The 21,609-nt window shown below is 36.5% G+C and overlaps 1 protein-coding gene across 10 annotated transcripts in view; it reads left to right on the top strand.

Moving 5' to 3' along the window:
* Positions 1 to 21,609, top strand: part of Fam49b (family with sequence similarity 49 member B) — a 131,845-nt gene that overhangs the window by 104,748 nt on the left and 5,488 nt on the right. For all 10 annotated transcript variants that reach the window (XM_031358953.1, XM_031358958.1, XM_031358956.1 and 7 more), the window contains 8 exons: positions 4,818 to 4,939; positions 10,034 to 10,139; positions 14,127 to 14,263; positions 15,427 to 15,504; positions 17,331 to 17,447; positions 18,345 to 18,424; positions 19,465 to 19,591; positions 20,899 to 20,969. In XM_031358953.1, coding sequence (XP_031214813.1) covers positions 4,818 to 4,939; positions 10,034 to 10,139; positions 14,127 to 14,263; positions 15,427 to 15,504; positions 17,331 to 17,447; positions 18,345 to 18,424; positions 19,465 to 19,591; positions 20,899 to 20,969 — 838 coding nt within the window. The remainder of the gene's footprint in view (positions 1 to 4,817; positions 4,940 to 10,033; positions 10,140 to 14,126; positions 14,264 to 15,426; positions 15,505 to 17,330; positions 17,448 to 18,344; positions 18,425 to 19,464; positions 19,592 to 20,898; positions 20,970 to 21,609) is intronic.

Raw genomic sequence — 21,609 nt, 5'->3', positions numbered from 1 at the left:
ATCTGGGTCCTCTGAAAGAGCAGTAAGAGCTCTTAACCACTGAGTCAACTTTCCAGTTTAAAACATTTTAAATGATACTTGTTGCTTTTATCATCCAGTACAGAACTTTAGTTTTGCTACTTGCTAGTATACCATAAAAGAGGCCTCAGTGAAGACAGTGGTACCAGGCTAGAATTTGCTCCTGACTTAGAATTCAGATGCTGAAGTACATTTTCTTTGGCTTCTGATACTTGTGGATCTTAATTTTATCTTATATTTTTTGTTTGTTTGTTTTGTTTTTTACATATTTTTCCTCTTTTTAAAGAAATACTCAGTTTTGAATTTGGGAACTTTATTGTTAAGCTACCATAAAGACCAGTAGAAAGCCGGGCGTGGTGGCGCACGCCTTTAATCCCAGCACTTGGGAGGCAGAGGCAGGTGGATTTCTGAGTTCGAGGCCAGCCTGGTCTACAGAGTGAGCTCCAGGACAGCCAGGGCTATACAGAGAAACCCTGTCTTGAAAAACCAAAAAAAAAAAAAAAAAGACCAGTAGATAACTCCTCTTTAACTGGTAACTACTATATACCAAATCTGCTAATTCTTTTTTCCTGTTTTAATACAGTCACATTATTTGATTAAAGTAGTTAGAGCTATCATATTTTTCTAGATATGGAATAATATTCAGGCCACCAATGTAATTTAGATCTATTATTCCAGTCATCCTTATTGGTTGGACCCAGCTTCGCACACCTTCAGACTTTAGCTATACAAACATAATTTTGTATATAATCTCTGAGGACACTAGAAAGAAGCAATCACATGCACAGTGGTGTTAAGACAGATGCCATTCTGTTTTAGCTTTTGGGCATCAGAATATCAAATTATATAGTCCCATGCATTTTAAACATAATTTGTGGTACTTAATAATTTATTATATAAATGAAAACTGTGTCGAAGTCATTATTCCCTTAACCCATATCCCTTTTGCAGGTTTACACTTGAGCCCATACATACTTAGAGCTAGCTTATTGTATACCAGCCACTAGGCTAGATAGGCAACGGCTATTGTTTCACTGCTGCCATGGGGACCTTAGTCTAGTAGAATAGAGAGAAGTGAAGAATCACAATCTCATTTACATATTTGTATTTAGGATGTAGATCAGAAGATAAGAATTCAGTAAGATGATGCTAGAATTGGGTGTTGGAAGGTGAATTGTAATAATTACAGCTCAGTTAGGAAGGTTACTACAGAAAGAAGCAGCAACATGCACAGATACCATTCTGTGCTCAGCAAAACATATTCTTTAAATACAGGAATTTCTCTTAAGTTCTATTAAGATAGTAAGTTCAGAATTGTTCCATAATATTTGGCAGCAGACATACTAATGACAGCATATTTTAAAATAGCATACTAAAATGGCAGCATTGTCTAGCTTCTGAGTCTCAGAGTTACCTACTGTTAAGGTGTTAATAGCTCATTCTAGTAAGTCGTTAGCAACTGTTATGCCAGTGGTTCACACAATTCTGGTTCATAGAGCAGAAGGAGGACTTGGTTTTGTGCCATTTCTCAGCCTAGATGTTTAGTGTTTGTTAAGCTTGATTTATGTATATCAAAGCAAATCAAAATAGTTTTTATAAAAGTAGTTAAAGAGAGAAATAGAATCTTCTTTTTCTGCTTGTCTAAAGTGCCTTCCCATTAAGTCATACATTTCTTCTTCCCAAATCTTTTGTGTTGCCTGTCTTCCCTCTTAAAAAGAAAAGAAAAAAAAAAATAGTAGTCACTTTAAGGCCAACTTTATTTTTTTCAGTTAATCTCTTGAATATTTTCAATACCTTTTGCCTTATTCTAGGAAATGTCTGCAAAGTGCTGAGCTTATGTACTGTGCCAGTGGGGTACAATATGCATTTTGGTTCCTGACTTGATGGAACTTAGGTAGATAAGTTTTAAGTATTTACTGAGTAAATGATCATAAGATTGGAGCTGTTAAGCTCATATGTCACAATTGTAATTTTTATGCTGATTCCTTTTATTTCTCCTTTCATATTACAGAAAACCCCACTATCTCCTATTTTAGTGACTACTTTCAGTGATTCTTTGCTAGTATTTTCAAGAAAATTCTTCCACCTGGTAGGAAATTGGTATAATATGACTAATATATTTAATTTCGCCTTCAAACAAGAAGAGCAATTGGAACATGTCTTAGTTTCCATTTAATAGAATATACATTGAAGCCTGATGAGCAATGAATATGTCTTCCCTCACTAAATACATTGTTTATATTCAAATAAGTATCATTTTATCAGGCTATGTGGTGTGTTTTCCTTGGAAAAATAAAGCTATGAAAAATCAAAGTGACAAGTCTTGGTTGCATTATATAGAAAATGCCTTTTTTTTTTTTAAAGAAATGCTTTATTTTACAGTCTTTCTTCCTCCCTAGTCTTCCACCCTTTGCATGATTTGCTTTCAGTAAAGCAGTGCTTACTTGTCTGCTCTTTCCGTCTGTCTTCATTTCTACAGCAGTCTTCAGCAGCTTTCAAAATTATAACTGTGACTTTCCTGTGACAGTCTAAAAGATGTTCATCAGTGTGGTGCTGGGTGGTTTTCCCTCTTAGGGAAACTTGAATCTTCTCCTTTATTTTAAATTTCTAGCTACTCATTAAACCTTTACTAGTTATTAACTACTTACAAGGTCTATTTAAATCTCCTGGATAATGTTTCCTTTATATGTAATCTCAGTAGTGTCACATTTTTATGTTACTATCCTAGTGACCACACCAAAAATACATATTTTAGTCTTCAAATGATACAAATGCCTTCGATATGTAATGGATAAAATACTGTCCTTTGTCATGAAATCCCACCTCATAACTTCAAACTATGTGTCTATTGATGTTGTGTCTGTAGTTCCACAATCCATATGAGAAAGAACTGAACTTTCATTTTTGCATGTACAAAGTATTTCTCTATGCTGCATCTGGTGTAAGTATAAAAGTTATGGGTGTGCTTTTTTTTTTTTTTTAAAGTGGTGTGCCTAATCATTGCTTTGAAAATATGGTCTGCCTATATATGGAAACAGTACTGCTTTAAAATGACAACCTGATATTTATAAATCTAGACATTTATCTACAATTTAGTATTGCTCAACGTTTGTAACTTTGAACACCATCTTTTAATATTTCTAATGGTTACTCTTTTAATTATTGTATTTTTATTTTAAAGAGTAATTAAGGGAACAAATATCTAAACACATTTTTAAAGTTGGCTTTCCACACTAATGTTTTCATACTGTTTCTCTAGTGCTGTCTTATGTATATGAAATTTAAACTTGGGTACTATAATTGTTCATTTTAAACATGTGTATTATTGACTAGTTGGCAGATAATAGGGGAAACTGAATCATTACACCAAACATAAAATATAGAATTTAAGATGTTTTAACATTTAGTCTTGTGTGAAATAAAATTTTCTTTTTTTAATTTTCTAAGTAAAAGAACAAGTAGGTATAAAGCCTAACAAGCAAGATAAATAGTGAGTCTGGCCAGAAATATTCTGAATTCATCTTTTAAATTTGGACTAGCTCTCTTTACCCTAAAAATAACATGTTAGCGTAGAAGAATCTTGCCAGCATAGTTCTTCCTTAAGGCATTATTTTACATACTCTATACCTTATCTGTAGTATTGAGTGTGTTCTAGTTGGAAAGACTTATGAAAAACTTTTTGCTTGAACAGTCCACTTTTTTTTTTTGTCTCAAAATAGAAAAGAGTATATTAAAAAATTTTACCCTTAGAAGAAACAAATGACTACTATTAAAAATGAGACTTCTGTTACCTTTTGTCTGGCAGAGAAAAACCCAAATTTTGTCACCTTTCAGCATTTGTTTTCTACTAAGCACCACGGGTAGTAAAGATGCCCGTATGTTTGTACCTCAGTATTTATAACAGTAATTACTCCTTCGCTTTTTTCCTCCTCAATCCTAGACATATAAAAAGTCAACTTTTCCTTTGTCATTTCAGAATTTCAGCAGTGATCATGCAACTTAAAGTATTCCCCCTCAGCTGCTCAGCAGTTCTGTAATGGTTTTGTAATTTGAATTCCTGCTCAGGAACCTTGGCCTTCATACTCACCAGAGGGGACTTCAGTGATAGTGCCATAGGCTTGGTCTTACGCACATTTCCTCTCTCATAACCTCATATGATCCCAGTTGTTCGGACATTTTAAAATGGCCCCTAGCAAATCTCAGTTGTTAAAACTAAAATGAATTGCATAGGAAAATAAAGGAAAATTAAGTAGCTTTAAACTGTAGATGAGCGGATACTTTAATAGGTAGATTTCATTTCTATTGCATTAAAATAAAATAGTGATGCTTCATTTGTTTCGTTAGTGACAGAGTCACACAGTACAAAAATGTGATTATGAAGCATATCAGACACTGATGTGCTTTTTTGTGATCCCAGCACTCAGACTGAGGCAGAAGATTTACAAGTTTAAGGTCAGCCTGGGGTACATAATATGTTAAAAGCCAGTGTGAGACTACCAAAAAAAACCCCAAAACTATAAGTAGTACTAGTCTAAATTTTAATTAGAATTTTTAGATTGGTTCAATATACCACAATAATTTGTAAATTAAATTAAACATTATATAATAACATGTATTGCTTTTATAGTTTGTATAAATTTGAAATTAGTTTAAATGTGTCTTCTAAAAGTGTAAAGTTTATATTGAATAAAATCTTAACTCATCCTTGGAAATTGGGTTGTTAATTGCTTTTAGTTAATACATGTAATATTAAAATATTCATGCCACTGTAAATTTTCTTGTGCTTTCATGCTGTTTAGATGCCCAGCCTACAGAGTCTGAGAAGGAAATATATAATCAGGTGAATGTAGTGTTGAAAGATGCAGAAGGCATCTTGGAGGACTTGCAGTCATACAGAGGAGCTGGCCACGAAATCCGAGAGGTAAACTTTATCATTGTTAGGACTTATCAGTAAAGGCCAACTGGCTGCTTGTCACCTTGGTTCAGTTTCTATTGTTTTCTGGACTTGTCCTGGGAAGTGTTATATTTGAAAGACAACTTGGCAGGCATTATTTCAAAAGTGGTTATAGTGCTATATGGACAGAGAAGTGTTTACAGTAGGGCAGTGCTACCTACAAGTATGTGATTTAATAACACATACTGTTTTGTTATAGTCATGAAAATTACTTTTCCTTTGGGAACTATTTATTTATGCTTTCTTCTTGTGGAGGAAGAATATTATTTCTGGCTTCCCTCTCCAGCATCCTTCTACCTCCTGTCCCATTTTTCAGTTCCTAAGCTTCCTCAGAGAATGTGAAACCACCCAAGATAGTTCTTCCACCTCCAGCCCCTCCCCACCTGCCTTTTCTCTAATAGTCTTATGCTACAAAGAAAGTGTGAAGTGAGGTGTCTACCTCTCTTCTAGTCTCTGAATTGCCCTCTCTTTTGTATTTCTATTTTTCAGAAACTGAAACTCCCCTGCTTCTTTCTACCTTTATTTTCAAGTTCCAGTATGCTCTTTCACTATGTTTTGTCTTAATCACACCTTTATTTGTTTTTCCTTTTCTCTGAATGTACTTACTCTGCTCTGATACAGTGCTCAAACTCCCTTGCCTTTAGACCTGAATTTCTCATCACATTTCTTGAAGGCATATGCCAATGCCTTGTTCATGCCCTCCTTGCTTCTGTTACTCTCAGTATCAAGTAGTACAGAGGTCATCAAAGACCAGTCTTTTGGGCTCCCAATTGATTGTCCTCTGACATCTGGAGTACTAGCACCTCAGAGTAAAATGGAGAAAGAAGAGGATGCTGTGGTTACTTGCTAGCTCTTTAGTGTAAGGGAGGAGAGACACTGAAATGACTTGCAGTCTTTTCCTGTTTGTGACCAAGCTGTCTTGGAGAGTCATCTCACCTTTGCTTTAGTGTGGAATGCCCTTCCTTTCTTTCCTTCACATGTGAGTAACTTACTTCCCCTTACTCTGTGTTCCTAGTACTTTACACATGTGTCTTTTATGGTACTCACAAATCTCAAAAAAATAATGATGACTTGGTGTTTATGTCTATACCACTCACTCACCAAGCTCCAGTGTTAAACCCCAGGTTCTTACATATTCAGTCCCTAGCAAAGTGTAAACTGTTGAGGAAATAAATACTGGAGCTGTGGACTAAACTTCCTGCTATCATTCAAAATCTTAACATTTTTGTAAGTGAATGACAATGACTATTACTATGAAAACAGATACTGACAACATTTAAATATAATTTGAAAACTCAGACATGGAAGCAAAACAAAATAGCTTCACTAACTACTCCGTAAATTGTTCTTTCCTTATAAGTCACAAGATTTGAGAGATTATTTTAAAATGAACTTGATGTTATCTTCATGTTGATTACAAAGACACTTGTGTATTTTTCTCTCTATAGGTAGAACTCTTAGGATTGACAAAAGTTTTGTAATTTTCTATCAGAAGGGTTGCTCTGTGTTTGTGGGAAAGGCTTGGTCCCTGTTCTCATGTACACTTCATTGATTTCTTGCTTGGATCAAGTTAATTTCTAGAAGAGAGTATGATGGTAGGAACTTTATGTAGGTCATTACAGAAAAGCCACATGGGGCTGTGCTGCCAGAAACTGAATACCATGGCCAAAGATTGAAGTTCTCTACATGTCCTAGGTATGCAGCAGAGCTGATTTCCCAGGGCTATAGCTACATATAATTCACATTATTCTACATTTTTTGATGTGGAAAAGTAAACAAATGCTTTAAAGTATGTGTGTATATATATTTAAAGGCTTGTGTAGGGAATCAAAACTATAACCATATAACACTAGAAAACATAAAAGGGGGAAAATATAAAGCAGTGTAAGAGACTGACATTCTCGGACTTTGAGACTTACCTGTGACTTATTGTGCCGTCACTAACTGTTTGGTAAAGGACTTAAGGACAAAGAAGTTGTATGTGATCGTTCATACCTATAATCTGAGCACTTGTGAGGCTAAGGCAGGAGGATGCCTTGAGTTTTGAGGCCAGCCTGGACTATTGAGTAAGACCCTATGTTCAATTAAAACAAATTAGCACAGCAAAACAAATAACAAAAGGAAATTAAAGACAGAAGTATGTAAATAGAATAGTAATAAAGTATATGAACTGGAAAACTAGGAGCACATTATCTGTGGGTTGGACAGGTATGGACAGTGTTAAGGCGGTTGAAGTTTTAAGAAATGTGGATGCATAGGTGTAATTAGGTTTCTGAATAGTAGGAAAGCAGTTCACATGAAAGGACAGTGCTAAGTACATGCTAGGCTACAAAGAACTGATAACTTGGAACTGTAATAGATGGCCTATGAAAAACAGACAGCAGAATATTATTGTTTTGTGAATAAACGTGTGTATCACTGCGAAGAAGTTTCTTTTGTGAAAAGAACGGCCTATTAAGTCAGTGCAAGTTGACACTGTAGAATGGTTGTCCAGAGGTCTCTTCATAATAGAGGTCGCTGTATCAAAAAAACAAAACTCTGAAATTATTTGTACTTTTAAATGAGGTACTTGTATCTGTATGTTCCAAATAAGAAAAAATGTAAAGAATAATGGCTCCTTAATTCACCATAATAAAATGGAAGCAACATTTCTGTGTTAATAAAATTATAAAACTCCATATAAACAGTGTAGCATAGTACTGGCATGTTATAACACAAACTGTTTCCTGGTAGCTAGCTTGTTAAGTATGTGGACTTGAATATGTATTTATAAAATGTGACTTTAAAATGGAATAAATGTGGTTTGATTGGTGGCTCAGCAGTTAAGAGCACGGGTTGTTCTTCCAGGAGGCCTGGGTTGTGGGTTGATTCAGTTCCCAGCACACATATAGTGGCTCATATCCTTTTGTAACTCTAGTTCTAGGGGATCCAACACCTTCTTTTGGCCTCCAGGCACTAGGCATGCATGTGGTTCACAGACATACATGCAGACAAAACATACATATAAGTAAATCAGCATATTAAATATATAACTTTAAAAGGAGTAATTATGAATTAAGACAAGTATGTTCTCTAGTATAAACCTCTAGTGAGGGCGTAAAAACCCCCACTAATGTTGAAATTGTGCCTTAAATTTTAACAGATTTGAAAATGAGTTGTAGTACTTATTTCAAGATAGCTTTGCCATTGGCATTAATAAGTTCCATATTGTATATTGAGCTGTTATGAATACTGGCCCAAAACCTTACCAACAGCAGTGAATCTGAAGTGACAGGTGAAGGAAGTAGACACTTAGATCCATAGAATGTTAGCCATGAAGGAACATGCTGTCTTTACTCCATAAGGCAAAGCAGGTCCAAGGAAGTAGTTTACTCACTGGAGACCAGAGACAGCATCTGCAGGCACATGTGTGCATTATGGAGATGCATTGGTGCTTAGACCTTCATAAGAGAAGTTGAGATACTTAAGAGGAAATCAGTGAAAGTTAGTTTTATCTGTTTGCTTGTTTCTTGAATAATAAACAAATTTACACTGTTTGCTTGTTATAAGATGAACTGAGTCTGGGCTTCCCACCAGATATATTAGCATGTTATCAGAAGTTAGGATTACTTATTACATGTTGTAATCATTGATATTACAGTATTTCTAGATAATATTTATTTATTTATTTTTTTTTTTTTTTTGAGACAGGGTTTCTCTGTATAGCCCTGGCTGCCCTGGAACTCACTCTGTAGACCAGGCTGGCCTTGAACTCAGAAATCCGCTTGCCTCTGCCTCCCAAGTGCTGGGATTAAAGGCATGCACTACCACTGCCCAGCTCTAGATAGTATTTGTAATATGAGTAATATTGGCTTTAGGTTCCTGGTGTATCTAAGAATTATTCAAAAAATTATAAAAACACTCAATTTGAAAATATTGGTTAGATGTGGTAGCACATACCTGTATTTCAGAACTTAAGAGGCTGATGCAGGGGGATCATGAGTTTGAGGACAGTCTGGGCTACATAATAGGACCATGATTTTGAAAATGCTTAAGAAATGTATGTAGTGAATTACTTACACAACCCATTTATTTATTTGTACCTAATTTATTCACAAAAATCTTAAATCTGAGTATAATTTTATTTTGCGTTCTTGAGTTTTGTTTTTGTGTGCATAGATTCAGTACTAGTAGTGCCTTGGGGGAACTAAACATGTCATGCCTGGTGACCCTTATAAGCAGCTCCTGCCATAGCTAGAGCTTTGTCTCTCAAGAAGTAACTTTGGGTTATTTAAAATATTAGAAAAAGCAAAGCAAGTTGTTAGAGGAAAAACTACACTGAGTTTGATAACTGATTAAGAAAGCATCTGTAGGCAAAAGGAAGGTAAAAGTAAGAAAACTCTTTCACCTGGAATAACTTTGTACTCAGAAGAGACAGCAGAATGGCTTGAAGGACTAGCACTGACAGAGGTCTCTGTATATTTGTGAGCCCCAGCTTTGTCTTGATTTCTTCCCTTAGATCTGAAGCTGGGTTTTCTTGTTGTTTGTTTTTATTGTTTTTCCTATCCTCTTACATGGGAAAACCTGAAAAAACTTAGAATCCAGAAAAGCATCTTAGTTCAAAACAATGAGTATTTGCAATATTTCTAAATTGCATTTTTCAGGTTGATTCAGGTTCCTGTTGGCCAGGTCTCTTAGAGCTTGTGTGGACCATGCAGGTTGAATTATAGCTTCTTGGCCCTTTCTCAGAGTTGGTATTTTCATGTATTGTCTTACTTTGTTTCTTCCTGAAGACATACCAAGAGTGTCTCTACAATAGAAACAGTAGAAAACGTTTTCTTTTTGTGGATCTAAATGGTGCCAAGTTGTCATATAGCTAACAAATAGTTTTGATTTTATTATTATATTATCTATTGGGGAAAAAAATTGTGGAGTTAAGAAAGTTCAAACTTGGAATTTCAGTTTCTGTCATTCTATACTTATCCAGCTCTCCTTCATTTGCTAAAACTTTTGCCTTAATGTATAAAAAAGGACTGTTGTAACTTTTATAAATCTTAACTTTTTATTTCTTGGATTTTTAAGGCAATCCAGCATCCAGCTGATGAGAAGTTGCAAGAGAAGGCATGGGGTGCAGTTGTGCCACTAGTAGGCAAATTAAAGAAATTTTACGAATTTTCTCAGAGACTAGGTAAGCTTAAAACTTCATAATTTTTACTTTCCTGACAAGAAAACGTGCTTATTAGGTCTAGAATTATTTAGATGATTTTGTTTATGGTACTGAAGTTTGCTTTTGCTATGTATCTATTGTGCAGGTACAACAGACTATGCATGAGCACATGGTATTGTACTCATCATTTTCTCAGGCTTTTGAATTGTTTAGACTGTTTTCCTCAGCAAGTTGTGATTTACAGGAGGCGATCTGATTTCTTTGCATGCTTAAGGATCTCAGTATGAGAAACTATATTAGCCTCATTGCAGACTGTTCTGAGTCCCCACCCCTCATATTGGGGTAGAACCCAAGGCCTTGTGTTTGGTAGACAAGTACTTGCCACTGAGCGGCATCCTAACCCTTAGAACAGACACTAGATATAATTAGACAAGAATTGGAGACATATTTTTATAATAAATAATCCTTTTAAAAAACTGTAGGTGTGTGTGGTGTGTTTGGAGTCCAGAGGTTGTCAGAATGTCTTTTAATGATTTCTTCTGCATCTTTGAGACAACGTTGCTTACTAAAGCAGAAGTTTACCCTTTAGACTGATGTTGCAGGCATATGCTGCCATGCTTGACTTTTCTGTGGGGTCTGGATAGCTGAACTCAGGTCCTCACTGTTGTGCACCAAGTTTTTATTTATCTTTCTTTTTCTTCCCTTCCTCCCTCCCTCCCTCCATCCCTCCCTACTTCGCTCCCTCCCTTCCTTCCTTTTTAATGTACATTGGTGTTCTGTCTGCCTGTTTGTGTGTGTGATGGTACCTGATCCCCTGAAACTGGAGTTAGGAACAGTTGTGCACTGCCATGTGGGTGCTGGGAATTGAACTCTGGTCCTGGTCCTTTGGAAGATAACCAGTGCTCTCTGGAAAGCCATCTCTCCAGCCCTCAAGCACTTCTTACTATAAGTTATAGCATGAAAATATAATTGAAGCGTGAAGCATGAAAATTAGTTCTTGTTCAGTTATTTGGATTTTAGTGAAGTGTCTCTGCGGTCTGTAGCTTTGCATCCTCTGTAATCTCTGTCAATTTATCATCTGATTATATTGACTACTGTATACACTCCTTCTTATCCTGTTAATACTTAGCATCCTTTTGAAGTTAAAATGCTCAGATTCTATTGAAACTATCTTGGACCGTTAGTGTGTATCATTGAACAATGGGAAAGCAAACCCAAGTGGGGAGGTTTCAATGTTTTCTGATGTTCTAGATGTTAGTATTAATCTGGTAAGTGTGTCTTGTGGATGCTGTTCTGCTCCAGCAGAGGATATAGTAACAATCCATAACAAAAGCTTGATGTGCCTGCTATTGTAGCGGGCCTCAAGCCTTTCATAAGAGAACTTTTAGGGGCTTCTATAAAGTCATGAATAAAGTAAAACTTTGAGACCTAACAGATTATCCTACCTCACAAGTCAGTAACCTGGTTAATAATGTTCCTAGTACCCTTGCTAACAAGATGCATTTCTTTGACTCAGTGTTGTTGAATGAGTCAGTGTTGTTGAATGAGTGACTACACAAATTTGGTATCTCAAATATGTATTAGGTCCTTAAGATACATGATAGGCTTTTGAGACATTATATCCCTGTTTGACTCTTACTAGCTCAACAATCTTGATCATATCCAGAGTCTCAGTATTCTATCTAGACTTCTGCCTGTATCTCTTAAACCTCTCCTACTTCTCTACCTACCACTCTATTGTGGAACCAGAGATGAGAATAAATATCAGACAGCTCAAGGAATACCAACAACTGTTAAATTGTATAAATCCTTCAGAGTGTTGCAGAATCAATGAGAGAGCTCCTGGCCTTATCTGAAGACATACACATCATGTACTTCAGAAGAAGAGACCCTGATGCCTTGCTTGTTTACATCCTGTTATAGTTATAAGGCTAATATTGCCAGACTAATTTAATTGGAAGATACAAGTTTTGTTGACAATCATATTGGCCAGAGAAATTTTGTGTTTGTGTTGGTCTGAGGCCTAAGGGCCTTTCCTGTGGAGGCAGCTACCTGTGCTAATAGTATCATAATTTTTTTTTCTCACCAAGGTCTACCTTCTGTCCCAGGGCTAATGGAGCATATTCATCATGTTGGTTGTTTTCACTGGGCTTTTTTTGTTTTTTGGTTTGTTTTGAGGTTTGGGATTTTGCTGGTGGTGATTATTTTGTGTGCGTGTGCATGTGTGTTCTTGTGGGGGGGGGTGTGTATGTGTTTCTTCCCTTTGGTTTTGTTTTGTTTTGTTTTGTCTTTTTGAGACAGGATTTCTCTGTATAGTCCTGGTTGTCCTGGAACTCACTCTGTAGATCAAGCTGGCCTCGAACTCAGCAATCTGCCTGCTTCTGCCTCCCAATTGCTGGGATTAAAGGCATGCGCCACCACTGCCCAGCTCCCCATTGGTTTTCAAGACAGAATTTCTCTTTGTAGCCCTGGCTGTCCTGAAACTCACTTGGTAGACCAGGCTGACCTTGAAGTAAGAGATTTGTTTGCCTCTGACTCTCAGGTGCATGGACCACCACTACCAGACTGCTAATTTTCTTTTTAAGTAGTGAACTGTTTGTTTACTTTCACAGGATCTCTATTAGCCTAGGTTGGTCTTGAGCTGACTGTCTGAAGATGACCTTGAACCTTTTTTTTTCTTTAACATTATTTATTTAGGGCCTAAAGAAATGACTCAGTAATTAAGTGCACTTGCTGCTCTTGCAGAGTTCCCGGATTTGATTCCTAGCACCCATGTGTTGGTTCAAAACCGTTTCCAGAGTATCTATGTCACAGAACAGGTGTGGAAGTCAGATTACAGTAGTTTTTTTTTTCCTTCTCCCACCATGGGGGTTCTATAGATCTCCTGGTCTCTTGACTTTTACCTTGTATTTTTGTTTGTTTGTTTGGTGACATGTTTTTTACTATGTGGCCCTAGCTGGCCCAAATTTATTATGTAGACCACCAGGCTGGCCTTGAACTTACAGATCTGCCTGCCTTTCCCTCTATAGAGTTGGGTGCTCCCTCCTCCCCCACTGTGATTTTGAACTTTTGATATTTCTCTTCCAACTTTCTGGTTGCTAAGGCAAGCATACCAGGTTTATGTGGTATTGGGGATTGAACCAAGGACCTCAAGCCTGCTAGGCAAGCACTGTCTCAATTGAGTTATACCCCCAGCATGCTGCATTACTCAAAAACATTTAAAGATTTACAAGCAAAACCATTCACAATAATTGTGTTCCTGTGTGCTGTGTTGTGTCTGCCACCCATGCTGCCCCCCCACCCCCCAGGCCATGTCCTTTGAGTTTTCTGATGACAGTTAAAGATCTGGTGTTGACAGGTATCTCTAAAGGAGAACTCTTTACAGGGGCTTCCTCTCTTCTGGTCAATTCATGTTTCCTCCTTTTGTTCTAGCTCAAGAACTTTGTAAACTGGGTAATGCCATAATCCAATGCCATCTTAAAACTCTACCTCACCTGCAGTGTGAGGTTCTGTGTGCCTTATATGGTTTAAGAGTGGGTGAGACAATAAGTAAGGAGAGAACAATTTCAGTTTTGGAGATTAATTTTTCTCTATTCATTTCATATATATGTTAATGTTATTAGAAAACAAAATTTGAGGGACTTGAGAGCAGAAGAAAATTATGGAAAGTCTGACAGAATGTTAAAGAAAAAAATAGCATTTGCCTACATTTGATCATGTTTTAGGCTTAAATTGAGCTCCCAGACAAGGAAAACAGAGAACAGTTTACCTTGTGCCCTTGGTATTTAGATTCATGCTCTGCATCATTTCGAATCTGAGTTTATGATGGAATTGGCTCTTTTAAAGTTTTCATTAAACTAAGTATTACTGCAGTAGATAATTTGAATGTTTGCAGTATTCGCCATTGAAAGGTGTAGGTTTGTCTTGGTTACAGAGGGAGAGTGTGTACATCTGAATGTTGGTTGGGAATTAAACTCCCTGACAACTTCTTCATCTTCTTTTCATTAGAAGCAGCATTAAGAGGCCTTCTGGGAGCCTTGACTAGTACACCATACTCCCCCACCCAGCATCTAGAGCGAGAGCAGGCTCTTGCTAAACAGTTTGCAGAGATTCTTCACTTCACACTTCGGTTTGATGAACTCAAGGTAGAGTCTGCTGACATACTTTTTATGAAAACCACGTTTTCTCACTGAATAAAACCTGTATTTAAATGATTTCTACCCAACTGGAAAGCTAGATTTGAAATGGCAGCTCTTTTGAAGTGGCAGCCAGCCAAGTACATAGGAGTCGGTGTTCACTGTAGTCCAGTGAGTTTGTTAGAAGAAAGTAATCTTGAGCTGCTTCACTTTTTTTTTTCTGTTTGTCCAATTTAGTTTAACTTTTTTTTAACAAAACATTTTTTTTCTCTCCTTTTCCACTACTTATTTTCTTCTTCCCCGTTGATCTCATCATCTAGGCTTTTATTATATGTGCACCTTTAGTTCCCATGTTGCAATATGGGGCAAGTCTAAAAAACCACTTTTTTCTTTCAAGAGTTTTTTGAGTATACTCAAGTTTTGTGAGTATACCAGGGTTTCTCTTGTTTTGAAACAACCTGGTCTGACCTAGAACTTGCTCTGTAGACCAGGTTGGCCTTGAACTCAGAGAGATCCACCTTCCTCTGCCTCCTGAGTGCTAGAATTAAAGAAAGGCACCTCCACCACGTGGCATGCACTGTTTTGTTTTTTTTTTTAATTGAAGTCCTGAGTTCAAATTATGAGACTTGATTTTTCAGGATCTTGAGTAATTTTTCTAGAAAATGGAAGAGTTACTTCATATGGTATTATAGACAACTGTTAATTACTATTAATACTTTGGGCACAAAAGTTCAAAAATATAAAGTACATACATAGTCTTTTATTCAAAGCAAGTACCCTTACATTTGTTTTTCGTTTGGCTTTGTAATATCAATATTTTCAATAAACAAACTCTTATGATATTACCTAAAGTTATTGAAAAGGAGGAATGCATATGCCCACAGTTGGAAAACAGTACATGGGGAAGGCGGAGGCCCAAAGGTCTCTGTGAATTCAAGGTCCTTGAATTCTTTGAGGTTCAAGACCTTATATCCAAGGGGAAAAAATGCACTGAAGAGTTCAAAAGTACTACAGGCTTTTGTGAGTGTACCAGGTACTTGTTAAAGTTACGTGAGCATGTTAGGTTACCAGTTCAAACTAAATTAGATTTCATCTAGCTTACTTTTGCATTTGATACATAGCAGTTGTCTTGCGTACATTACAGTGTTCTTTCATATATGTCCTCTCTTTAGATGACAAATCCTGCCATACAAAATGACTTCAGCTACTACAGAAGAACATTGAGTCGTATGAGAATTAATAATGTCCCGGTAAGCTTTTGCTATGAATTAGGTTTAGTGGTGTGATAAGAATAACTTGATTTTATTTTTCCCTTTGTTCATTCATTTACCCTCCCACTCATTAGATGAGTTGTTTGTTTGGATTTTGAGACAAGATCTCTACATTGCAGTGGCTGTCCTGGAACTTACTATGTAGCCTATGCTAGCCTGAAACTCAGTGAAATCCACCAGCCTCTGCCTCCAGCTTATTCAGAGGTTAAAGCTTATAATTATCAGTAGCCATATTGTGGAAGGAGAGTGCAAACTATAGCAAACCATGTAGCATATATTCTTTTTTTCTACTGCCTTTAATTTCTACAACCACTTCAGTAAAATTGCATTTTACCTTTATATCAGTGATACATTAAATCTCTTTGTATATTATTATTTTAACTGAACAGAAAATTTTGCATGAGTAGTTATGGTTACAGTGGTGAATGCTGATGAAAATTAACCCAGAATGAGAAAATGATTGTCAGTGGCAAGAGGTCATCTGCCTCGTGCTGATGAGAGTCATTTCTGGGCCTGAGCCTTGGCATCATAGCTTCTTTCCTGGTTCCTTAGGGCTGCTGATCTCTTCTGACCTTCCAAAGTATTTAGTGCTTTTCTCTACTTTCATGGAATTACAGGTGAAGATATTCTTTGTGTTTAGTGGGCCCATATTATGGTAATTGGTGCCAAAATAGGAGAAATTATAGCACAACTCTGTTCATGTTATTAGTTTCATATAGATGTACTGGAGCTGTGTAAGGAGTGATAGAGGGTCAGACAGAATTTTTATGTCCAAAGGCAGCATTTACTTATGCATTTATTGATACTGAAAAATCTCTATGAAATGGTTGTTTTAAAATGGGCGCCAGGTTGGAGGTAAAGGGGTTTCTCTGTTCTTTACAACAGTTTTGGTTTATACAGACCACCTGGTGTGAAACTGATTATAGTGTCTCTTTGGTTTTATTTTGTTTTGTTTTGTTTTAATTTTCACCTTGTAAATAAAAACAACACTCAGTCTTTTCCCTCTTTGCCATTCCTCTCTCTACACAAGAGGCCCAGGACTTTAGAGAGAGCTTCAAACTATCTTAAGTTCTCAGTGAGAGCGCTCACATTCAGATTCTTGCCCAACTCTTTTTTCTGTTAACCTCAGAGCCCTTTTTCCTCTCTCTTTCAGTTAATTTATAGCACATAATGTCTTTTCTGACCTTTTGGAACTGTCTGCCTATTATTATGAGTTGGTTTTCTTTCCCTTTTTTTAAACATTTACTTGATACTCCTTTAAATCCTCTAAATGGGTCCCTATTTGTAAGGAAAATGCTAAACTTAAGTAGCATTTAAGGCTCTCAACAGTTTCACTTCTACTTTAATTTTCACTAGCCATCTGCTATTACACTGAATGTGTCAAAATGTGCTCTGCTAAGTCATTTTAAAAATATATTTTTCTTCTGCCACTAGAAATATCTTGTTCATTTATATATACATCATCACTTGTAAAAGCCCAAGACTTTGTCTGTCCTCCTCATTTTCTTCTAGTCTGAGATCCCTTCCTTCTGCCCTTTCCTGTATTTTATCATGGTACTGGGTAGATCCTTCTGTTCATACTGGAAGACGGGGTATAACTTCGTAATCATCCTTTTGTCTTCAGAGCCTTCTGAACAGTCTCTTTTGTAGTAAGATGTCCCATCAACATATTATAATTCCATAACACCATTTAATATGTTTGAGTAGTTTTTCTTTTTAAACAATTGCTTAATATTATTTGCAGTCTCTTCATTCATTCATTGGTTTAATAATTTGTGAATTAATGTCAAGTGATTTCCATACAGGCAGAAGGAGAAAATGAAGTAAATAATGAATTGGCAAACCGAATGTCTTTGTTTTATGCTGAGGCTACCCCGATGCTGAAAACCTTAAGTGATGCAACAACAAAATTTGTATCGGAGGTGAGTTGCTGGGACCCCTCTCTGCATTGATGCTGTTCCACTCACTGCAGATGTGATGACATCAGCAGTTCTGTGATTCTAAGTACTACCCTTAGACTGGGACCCTAAATGAGAGCTGCATGGGCACAGCTGCCCACTTGCTTTGCAGTCACTCTAGAGATACTTTGAGTACTGCTGTGATCACATAGCCTAAGTGTGCTCTGATTGCCTTTTATAACCCTCCCCTTCTTCCTTTTTCTTCACTAATAATAACCAAAAATCTCAGGGATGATCATTTTAAGTTCCTTTCTGCATTGATTTCATCTGATCCACAGAATCATTCCGCTGGATACTCTAAAAGTATATGATGCTTATGAAAACTGAATCCCTGCTCCTGCTACATACCCAGATCAAACTGCTGTCCCCTAACCTATTCTTATTTCTACTCTTGTTCCACTAAATGTTTTCCATGGCTTGGAGAGATGGCTTGCCATTAAGCCTGATGATTTGAATTTGATTTCTAGGACTCATAAAGTAGGAGAGAACAGACTACCACAAGTTGTCCACTGTGGCACAAGAGAATACCCACATACTATAAGTAAGATGTAATGAAATAAATAAAATTTCCCTTTAGGATAATCTTCATATCTGAGTCCCTCATCTCCTATATTTGAAAGTTTGTGCTTATTCTTGCTCACCTAACAGAAATCCCTTTTAAAGGCAATGCGGTCCTGGCTGTTTTGTACATGGCTCTATCCCCTGATCATGAAACAGTGATTAGGATCACAGTCATTGCTTAGAAAGTTAGAAATAGGAGCCAGACCATTTGCTGGCTTCTGGGATTCTATAAAGTTTTAAATTATTCTTAAGCATCACATATTCACTTTTGCTTCTTTTGTTCTCTCTGTACACCTACAGAATAAAAATTTGCCAATAGAAAATACCACAGATTGCTTAAGCACCATGGCAAGTGTATGCAGAGTCATGCTGGAGACACCGTGAGTATTAGCTGATGTATTTTACCTCAGCAGCACTGCTGAAATGACTGGTATTTTAAAGCATATCCAAATATAAACATGTCTCTATGAAAAAAGAAATGAAACTTATCCTGACCACCAAATGTTGAATATATGAACAAAATCCAAATATTTTGGCAGCTTAGTGTATTTATTTTTTGAAACATAGAGTTGGACTATGGGCACTTCAATTTTTTTTCCATCAGAGCACGAGTTTCACGATTTTGAGAGTCCAGGGAAGATTCCTTTCAGAAGGCTGTATTTTATTTCATTCACTACATTCTCTCACACTTTAGTTTTGTCCTTGTTTCCTCACAGACCTGATTTATCTGAAGGCATTTGTGGTATATATGATTGCTTTTGCTATCAGCACCAGAATGAATGTGCAGTGGATTCTTAAATGAGATATTTTTATTAAAGACCTTTTATTTTTGCATCACTCATTTCCCAAAGTGCTCTTCTATACACTGTGTTATTGATGAACTCAAGGGGCAGGAAGATAAGCACATTTCACTCTTTCCTCCTGTGTAAGAGAAATAATGGAGTCTAAGGAAATAAAGGAATACATACTTGCCAGCCTACCACCTGCTGGATCAGTGTGCCCATTCTGAGTCTGGTGTACGGCTTTGCCACATTGTATTTTGTGTGGATCAGAGTTCTACTTTTTTTTTTCTAAATGAGACAATTGATCGAACCCTGTAATATAAAAGATACATATAAATAGCAAACCTGCTTGCTCCATTGAACAAGTGACTTTTCTCATGTTGCTAAGCTCTTATTTCAGGGTGATTTTTGCTTTCTCTGAAATTGTTGAAGAGCTAATATAATACCCTGGTGGGTACAAATGTAGAGACCACAATATGCAGATTGTAAGACTTCACCATGCCCATTTACTCTCCCTAGGGATAATGTTGACATTCTTTTCAGATATCAAAGTAGTCTGTATCAAGTGTGCGTGTGTGTAGTCAGTTCATTATAGAGTTTATACTGTGCCTCACCCACCTAAATCTTCTGCCCTCTAGGGAATATAGAAGCAGATTTACCAATGAAGAGACAGTATCATTCTGCTTGAGGGTAATGGTGGGTGTCATAATACTCTATGACCACGTCCATCCAGTGGGAGCATTTGCCAAAACTTCTAAAATTGATGTAAGTTACCTATTGCTTTATGTGATTTCAACTGGATCTTATTCATGGAAATCAGTAAGGTTTTATTTAAAGAATAACAGGCTGGACTCAGATTCTGATCACAGTTTGTGATACAGTTGGAATTCCTTTTTCTCCACTCTCCTGTACTTCTGGTTACTAGCCAGTATATGTGTATGGTAGATGATAGAAATGTTACTGATAGTGAATGGTAATGGTGAGTATTTCTTTGTAGAATCTCTAATGATTACATAAAATTTCCTGTTCTTTGCCTAATAGCCAAAGATAAGGTTTATTTCAGAACATTTATTAAAAGTCAACATTCTTTAAGAAAGTAGAAGAGCATATGTTTTTTGTTTTGTTGTTACTGTTGCTTCCTTTTCCTATTCGTAATAGTTTATTACTTTCTACTTTCATTATCTGCTGGGAATGGAAGTTCCTATTAGAAATGAAGTGGTTTTCTCATTTCTCTGTTTACTCTTGAACATTCTAACTAGTATTTGGTGGGGATTGTCTGATAATTACTACTTCGGGCTCTTAGCATTTTAGTTCTCAATTATGGATTGCTAGCTTTCATATATATCTGTTTTATATAAAGAAAAATGAGTTAGCATTAGCTTACTTGTGTGGTAACCATGTCCCAGAATTTTTACCTTGTTCCCATGTGCCTATGAACATTGTCCTAGAATTTTCTTTTCACTACAGCAGCTTCACTTTAGGAGATTAAATAATACGATTGCTAGGAAGTGGTAGAGTATGAAGCTAAATCCACACCTCCTCTTTCAAATTTATGCTGTTGTATTTTTCAGACAACCAGGCAGATCTTAAAATAAGATCTTCATTGAGTTTTTCTCCCTCTGAGTAGCCTGTAGACATGCCTCCTGTCTGCCCATCAGTCAGTTTTACCTCCATTACCTGGACTTCAGGATCCTTTAACTCCCTCTCAGCTCTATAGAATTCCCATCTGTCCCCTGCTTGTCACAGGCTACCTGGGAAACTCCTCTTCCTGAAGCAGATCCATTCTATCCTTGCAACTGGTGTATAGTATCTTTTTCAGGATATCTTCCCTTAATTGATTAGTGTGAGTGGCATTTCATTTTGACTGGCTGTATTGCCAGAAAGTTTTGCTTCTCTAAGAGATGGAAAATAATAACATTTGCCAGCTCCACCCCCAAGAATGAATAAGTTAGCATTTCTAGTATATGGTCCCTTCAGTTCTGTAGTTAAGGTTCCAATTTTAGTTTTGCCTTTTTTAAATGAATGTTATATTAAGAAGTGATATTTACTTTTTCTTTTTCTTTTCTCCTCAGATGAAAGGTTGTATCAAAGTTCTTAAGGACCAACCTCCTAATAGTGTAGAAGGTCTTCTCAATGCTCTCAGGTGTGTATGTGTACCTAAGCAGGACAGAAAAATATTTTAAGTGTTTGAATAGCACCTAAAAGATACTCCAGTAATGTTCAAGCCGGAGATTTTGCTTATTGGTGATGTTGCTTCAAAGCAGTGATAGAGTATTATATAATGAGGACAGTGTGTAGACAAAGGACACTAGCTTTGTTTCTTTACTCAACATTTTGCTCTACTGTTTGCCCCTTTGAAGCAAGATTGCTTCTTGTAACTTTAATGCATGCTGATTCACAAACATGGGAAAATTTAAAGAAAAAAAACCACGTGATCTGACCATGTATAGCTTCCTAGTGAGTTTTTTCATTATACATCGTGGGAATCATAGCTCAGTGTAATTACTGGCCTGTTGATAGAACAATAGTTTTATGGTCGTTTCTTTCTCTTGAGTAACCTAATGACATTTCTATATTCGTGCTCCCATGTCTGCATTATCTTTGTTTTGAGAAGTCATTGCTGATTTAGTTACTGCAACTTCTACTGTGCTGCATGAAATACCTTCATGTTTTGTAACATACTGGTACAGAATCAACTTAAAAGATTTTCACAACCTTTTTTTTTAAGATATTTTCTTTATTTACATGTAAATTTCTCCATTCCCAGTTTCCCCTCCAAAAAA

This window comes from Mastomys coucha, unplaced genomic scaffold (genome assembly GCF_008632895.1).
Source record: "Mastomys coucha isolate ucsf_1 unplaced genomic scaffold, UCSF_Mcou_1 pScaffold7, whole genome shotgun sequence".
In the NCBI taxonomy this organism is placed as follows: domain Eukaryota; kingdom Metazoa; phylum Chordata; class Mammalia; order Rodentia; family Muridae; genus Mastomys; species Mastomys coucha.
The sequence above is the reverse complement of the archived record's forward strand: the minus strand, read 5'-3'. Positions and strand labels throughout refer to the sequence as shown.